The 6091-nt window shown below is 54.0% G+C and overlaps 2 protein-coding genes across 2 annotated transcripts in view; both read right to left on the bottom strand.

The window, feature by feature from the left end:
- Positions 1-1607, bottom strand: part of LOC104869498 (zinc finger protein 14-like) — a 10659-nt gene extending 9052 nt beyond the window's left edge. Inside the window, exons 1-3 of the mRNA XM_019209065.2 lie at positions 1581-1607; positions 910-972; positions 627-779 (exon numbers count right to left, since the gene is read on the bottom strand). Of these exons, the coding sequence (XP_019064610.1) occupies positions 627-779; positions 910-972; positions 1581-1607 (243 nt within the window). The remainder of the gene's footprint in view (positions 1-626; positions 780-909; positions 973-1580) is intronic.
- A 2344-nt stretch (positions 1608-3951) lies between these two features.
- LOC104869496 (jerky protein homolog-like) overlaps positions 3952-6091 on the bottom strand; it is a 2741-nt gene continuing 601 nt past the window's right edge. Inside the window, exon 2 of the mRNA XM_010634744.3 lies at positions 3952-5303. Coding sequence (XP_010633046.1) covers positions 4061-5179 — 1119 coding nt within the window. The 5' untranslated portion in view covers positions 5180-5303 and the 3' untranslated portion in view covers positions 3952-4060. The remainder of the gene's footprint in view (positions 5304-6091) is intronic.

Here is a 6091-nt window from a genome sequence, read left to right as displayed (position 1 = left end):
AGAGAGAGAGAGAGAGAGAGAGAGAGAGAGAGAGGGAGAGGAGAGAGAAGAGAGAGAAGAGAGAGAGAGAGAGAGAGAGAGAGAGATAAATACAGCCACACAGGGACCTATGGAAAAATAATTTAAATATTTGGTGTGTTTAAAGCTGGGCATGGTGGCACATGCCTGTGATCCTAGCGTTCTGGGAGGCTGAGGCAGGAGGACAAGTTCGTGCCCCAGCCTGAGCAACTTGGTGCCTTAACAAGACCCAGTTGCAAAATAAAATATAAAAGCAGTGGGGGAAGGAGTCTGGGGATGTAGCTCAGTGCCAAGGCCCTGAGTTCAATCCCCAGTACCGCAATCAATCGATCGATCAATCTAAAAATTAAAGGCAAATAGTTTATTTTAATGCTTCGAAGTGGTAAGAGGAAGCTACCCAGCTGCTCCTGCGCACGAACCCCACACCCGTCAGTGTCCCCGTGTCCCTTTCGCCGACCCGCGGTCCCCGCTGCCGGCCCAGTCCCGACCTGCGTCCGGAGGGGACCGGGCACCGCGGACCCCAGAGACGACGCGAGGGCCCAAGTACCTCAGAGTCACTTCCGGCCAGCTCCATCCAGGCCCTGAGCCCCCGACTCCCCCGCTCTCACCATTTCCGGCTTCTGGGACGTCCCGGCGTCCTCCCTACGGCTCCCACGGTCACTGCAGATCACACACAGGAACAGGGGCTGCGGCTGACTGACCTGAGGCTGGTTTGGACGGGAGACTCTGGATGACAGCGCCGCCGGAAGAAGCAGCGAAATCTACCAGCCGTTGCGTAGCGACTGCCCACCCCTTTCCGGGGGCGCGGCTGATTGGATAGTTACCACGGGCCCGCCCCTTTAGCGCTGAGTGACAGCGCTGCTGGGGTCACGTGACTTGGCCCGCCCGCACTCGCAGGCAGTCGCCGGCTGACCACTTGTTTTTTCTCGGCTCCGCGTCCCCTCCGCCACAGTACTGGAGATGGAACCCAGGGCTTTACGTTAAGCAAGCACTCTACCTATGAACTGCACCCCGGCCGCAACACATTTGCGTTTAAGGAGAACTTGTTTCCAGCTCAGGAGGAAAATTGGCACAGGTGTGGGAGCCGGGCATGGCGGCACACGCCTGCAGTGCCAGCACTCTGGGAGGCTAAGGCAGGACGATCGCAAGCTCATGCCCAGCCTAGGCAATTTAGAGACTTAGCGAGACCTGTCTCGAAACTTAAAAAAGAAGGGAGTGATGGATAGGGATGTAGATAGATCAGTGCAATAGGAAGTAGCTGGGGATGTAGCTCAGTACGAAGCCCCTGTGTTCAACCTCCAGTTTAACTGATAATAATAATAAATTAAAAATGTAAAGGACTAGGGAGGGGCCGGGGATGTAGCTCAGCGGTTCCACCACCTGGCAAGCCCAAGGTCCCTAGTTCGATCCCCTGTACCAAGGGGGGGGGGCTAGGGATGAGGCTCAGGGCAAAGGCATGGGTTCCACAATACTGAAACAATAATAATCAGGTGGACATGGACACTAGAAACGAACTGCGAAATGCAGAATTCATAGCCTCACTGATAACATTCTTAACGCACTGCATCGCAGCCCCAGTCAGTGGCCATGCTACAGCTCACCACTGGGCCCTCTGCCGCTTTGCTTTTTGGTCATGAGCTCAGAGGGACACAAAGGTGTGAATCGAAGCATCCGTGAGCTCGAGGTCCCGAGTACCAAAGAGCCTGGTGACACCACCATCACTCCGGATCCTCGGGACAGGTGCTCTGCGGGAGAGGAGGCCCCGGAGCTCAAGCCATAGGCTTCCCAGAGCGCACAACCACTGCCTGGCCGGGAAAAGACCCAGGCTGCCGAGAGGGTGCAGACTGTGTGGTCTTCAGGCGCCAAAGCCCCGCTCCTGCACAGTCAGGGTAACCTCCCTCCTGCTTGCCGCCAGACCGGAAGTCCTTCTGAAACTTTTTTTTGGTAGTGGAGCGGGGGAGCGCCTGGGATTGAACCCAGGGCTTTGAGGATCCCTTGTAAGTGCTCTGCCACCTCCAACTTCTGAAACAATCTTTTAAAATTTATTCAAGGATGGAGGTAAGTGATCAACGATGACATCTTTACTCTGCACAGAAAAGATACTCCACACACCCCCAGTGTCCCTCTTATTTCCTTCAAAGTTCTCAATTCCCTTTTTGGTTTTTCTTTGAGGCAAAGTCTCCATGGGTAGTTCAGGCTAGACTTGAACGCCCTATGGAGCCTAGCCTCAAATTCAGCCATCCTCCCACCGCCAAAGCAGCACCAGCGACATAGGCATATGGCAGCAATTATGAAATGCACGGAGTTACGTGCCTGTCACATCCTGTAACGGAGTGAAAGCAGAAAAGCAAACATTTAGCTGGGCTTGGCGGCTCCTGCCTGTGATCCCAGCTGCTCAGGTGTCTGAGGCAGGAGGAGGATTGCAAGTTTGAGCCCAACTTAGGCAACTTAGTGAGAACCTAACTCAAAATTTGAAAAAAGAAAAAAAAAGCAAACTATTTGGGGGGATGGTTGTTTTGAGACAGTGCCTCACTATGTAGCTGAGACTGACCATGCCCGGCAAAAAGCAAACATCTGATCTAGCTCAAATAAGCAGCTTGCTTTGCCCACAATTCACAAGGCAACCATCATTCAGGTTAACCTGAGACGGGCATGGTGGTGCTGCCGGTAACTCTAGCACTCGGGGAGGCTGAGAAAGGAGGGTCACGGGTTTGAGCCCCACCTAGGCAATTCAGTGACTTGTGAGACCCGGGACCCCCCTGGTACCAGGGATTGAACTCAGGACCCTGCACTTGAGAGGAAGCAGTGCTATTGAGCTAAATCCCAGGCCCCAAGACCTTATCTTAAAACACAATTTTAAAAGGTCTGGGGAAGCCAGACATGGTGGCACACGCCTGTCTGTAATCCCAGCACTCAGGAGGCTGAGGCAGGAGGATTGCCGCGAGTTTGAGATCAGCAGGGGCTACACAGTGAGTTCCATCCAGGTCAGTCTCAACTACATAGTGAAGCCCTTTCTCAAAAAAACAAAAATAAATAAGAGGTCTGGGGATATACATTAGTGCAAAGACCCCAAGTTCAAATCCAAGTACCAGAAAAAAAAAAAAAAAAAAGTTAACATATTCCAAGCTTGAAGCCGCACTAATTGCTGCTGAAGCGGAGGGCCGGGTGGATCAGCCTCCAGCAATGCAGCAGGGACACCTCAGGACATAATTGGGGCTCCAGTGCCCACGCCTTGCTGTCCCCTCCTCAGAGTGTGGAAATGCTCCCTCCTGATAATTTTTCACAGGGAAACTATAACCAGAGTCAAGGGATGGTGGTGCAGGCGCAGACATTGCTCACCCTAACGCCTGAGCTACGGTCCTGTGCCCAGGTCATTCGATGCACTGGTCACCAAATGAGGAATGGCACATGATGGGTACAGTACAGTATTCAGAAAAGAAGAAGTGGTCCAAGGAAGCCCAACTTGATGACTTTGCTTTTATTTGCAAGACTTTTACATGTAGTCCTATCGTGTAAAACAACATAAAACTATAGTACGGTACTGTACAACCAGCAAAAATTACAGTACCGTCCTGCAGGAGCCACCCTGAGGCCGCACTGCCGCTCACGTCACTGGGTCCTAAGTTGGAGCTGCTGATCGCAAGTCTGAACAGCACGCCTCAGTCATGAGTACAAACGGTCATTAAACAGGTAAGACATTAAACGAGGGACATCGGTAACTGCACAAAAATATTTTTTTTTCTTTCAGTGCTGGGGATTGAGCCCAGGGCCTTCATGCATGCTCGGCAAGTGCTCTGAGCTACATCCCTACACTTCTATATGTTTTTCTTGGTTTTCTGAGGCAAGGTCTTGCACTGTAGTTCGGGCTGGCCTCGAACTCACTATGTAGCCCAGGCTGGCCTTGAACGCTTGGCGATCCTCCTGCCTCAGCCTCCCCAGTGCTGGGATGACAGGCACGTGCCACCGCAACTGGCTCTTTTTAATTTAAAAATAGTTGAACTCTTTAACTTTTCGTTAGAAAAACTGACACACAAGGTTGGGCCTACACGTGGTCAGGGTCACTGACATCAGTACTGTGTTCCCCGCTGCGTCCCATGGCAAGGCCCTCGGGGGCGATGACTCGCATGGTGCCGTCGTCAGCGATGATGATGATGCCGCCTTCTGGGATGGCTCCCGAGGGACCTGCCTGGGTCTCGCCAACCTGTGCCCCTCCTTTCAGAATGGCGCCCCTTCCTTTTTGCTTCCTTTTGGCATCGTAGATCCGCTCGTAAGCAGACAGCGCACCCCGCACGCCCCTCTCCACTGCTGAGAACCTCTCAGGGTTGGGGTCCATGCTCTGAAACTTCTTAAGCAGCTGGTTGAGGTCCGAGAAAGCCTCTGCTAAGCCTGTCACTGTGAACTTTCTTGGGGCTGCTCCTCTGTCCCCTCGCGTGCTGTCCAATTCTCTGGCCTTGTGTCCCTGTCCCAGCAACTCCTCACGGGCCAGGCCCTTGGGCGGCACCTCCAGCACTTCCTTGATGTCATCCTCGTCAGTACCCAGGGGAAAGCTGCCCGTCACCTTGGCCACAGCCTCGCTGACCTGCACCGCCTCCTCCTCCTCCGCCGCCGCCGCCAGCCCTCTGAAGTCATGCACAAACCTCCGCAGCGTCTTCTTCCAGATGCCGGGCACACGCTCCTGGGGGACATCGGTGCCCGCTTTGACGTCATGTAACGAGTAGCGGTTCTTGAATCTTTTCAACCACCCAGAGCTGGCACTGAACTCCACATTGTAGCCAGGCCCGGCCTTTTCCTTCAGCATTGCAAACAGGCTCTTGGCCTTGGCTGTGATCATCATGGTGCTGAGGGGGACGCACTGCCGGGTCTGGTCCTCGATCCAGGTCATCAGCAGCTTCTCCATGTCCGAGATGGGGCCCTCTCGAATCTTCGTCAGCCTCGTGGCCTTCAGGGATGCAGAGCCTCTTAAGGCTTCCGTCACTTTGTTCCTGTTCTTCAGGATGGTGGCGATGGTGGAGTGGGACATGCCTGACTGGCGGGCAATGACCATCACTGGTTTCCCACCCTCGTAGTCCTGAATCAGTTTTAGTTTCGTTTCCAGGTCGATCACCCGACGGGGCCGCTTACTGGTCATTTTAGCGGTGGCTTTTGTATGGGGAGGGGCCATGGCGCACCGGAGAACCCTGGCTGCGGTGACCGCCGGACTGCACGCCGTTGTATCCTAGGGCGTCATCACGTAGCACAGGACAAGGTAAAGTAATCTGCGCCCATTTGGAGGTTCTGTGTTAACACTAGAAGGGAAAAAAGTCAATCAGATAATTCCAGTGGTGGCAGATTACAAGAATACATTGACAGCCTCGGCACGGCAGCGCACACCTTTAACCTCAGCACTTAGGAGGCTGAGGCAGGAGGATCACTGCAAGTATGAGGCCAACCTGGGCTACAAGAGACCGGTTTTGTTTCTACAAAAAAATAAAGTGCAAACAAAGGCAAAGCAGGAAGATTTCTTTCAGTGGAGTCTCAGGTAGTCATTCTCTGCTTTCCTCTCTGACGAAAAGACCCCAGACAAAAACCCAAATCTAAAAAAGAGCATCCACGGCTTCATGAAAACAAACACAACACCGCGTCTGTAAGAAATGCACAACGAAAACCAGTGGATTTGGCTGTGGGCTGTAGGTGGAGAGTTGGCAGTGAGGGTCAGGAAGAGCAACTCTTAAGGATTTACTGCCGGCCCTAAGAAGGGCGAGGCTCTGGCGGACAGACAGGTGGGTCAGATGTCTGCTTGTTTCTGAGACAGGGTCTCACTCCGAACTTCAGGCTGGCCTCGAACTCACGGCGGGCCTCCTTCCTCAGCCTCCCGAGCGCTGCGATTACAAGTGCGGGCCATCGCGGCTGGCTAAGAGATGCTGATGTGAGCCGATGCTTTCTAGGCATCCGGACGATGCAAAGCAAACGGGTGACCCCTGGGGACCCCAGGACCTCAGCCGTCCCCGTGCACGAACCCCACTCCCGAGTGGGGTCCCCGGTGATCCGGCGACCCCCACCGTGCCTGCACAGAGGGCTCCGGGCCGGGCCGCAT

This window comes from Fukomys damarensis, unplaced genomic scaffold, assembly GCF_012274545.1.
Source record: "Fukomys damarensis isolate Sample0158 unplaced genomic scaffold, DMR_v1.0_HiC HiC_scaffold_37, whole genome shotgun sequence".
In the NCBI taxonomy this organism is placed as follows: Eukaryota; Metazoa; Chordata; class Mammalia; order Rodentia; family Bathyergidae; genus Fukomys; species Fukomys damarensis.
The sequence above is the reverse complement of the archived record's forward strand: the minus strand, read 5'-3'. Positions and strand labels throughout refer to the sequence as shown.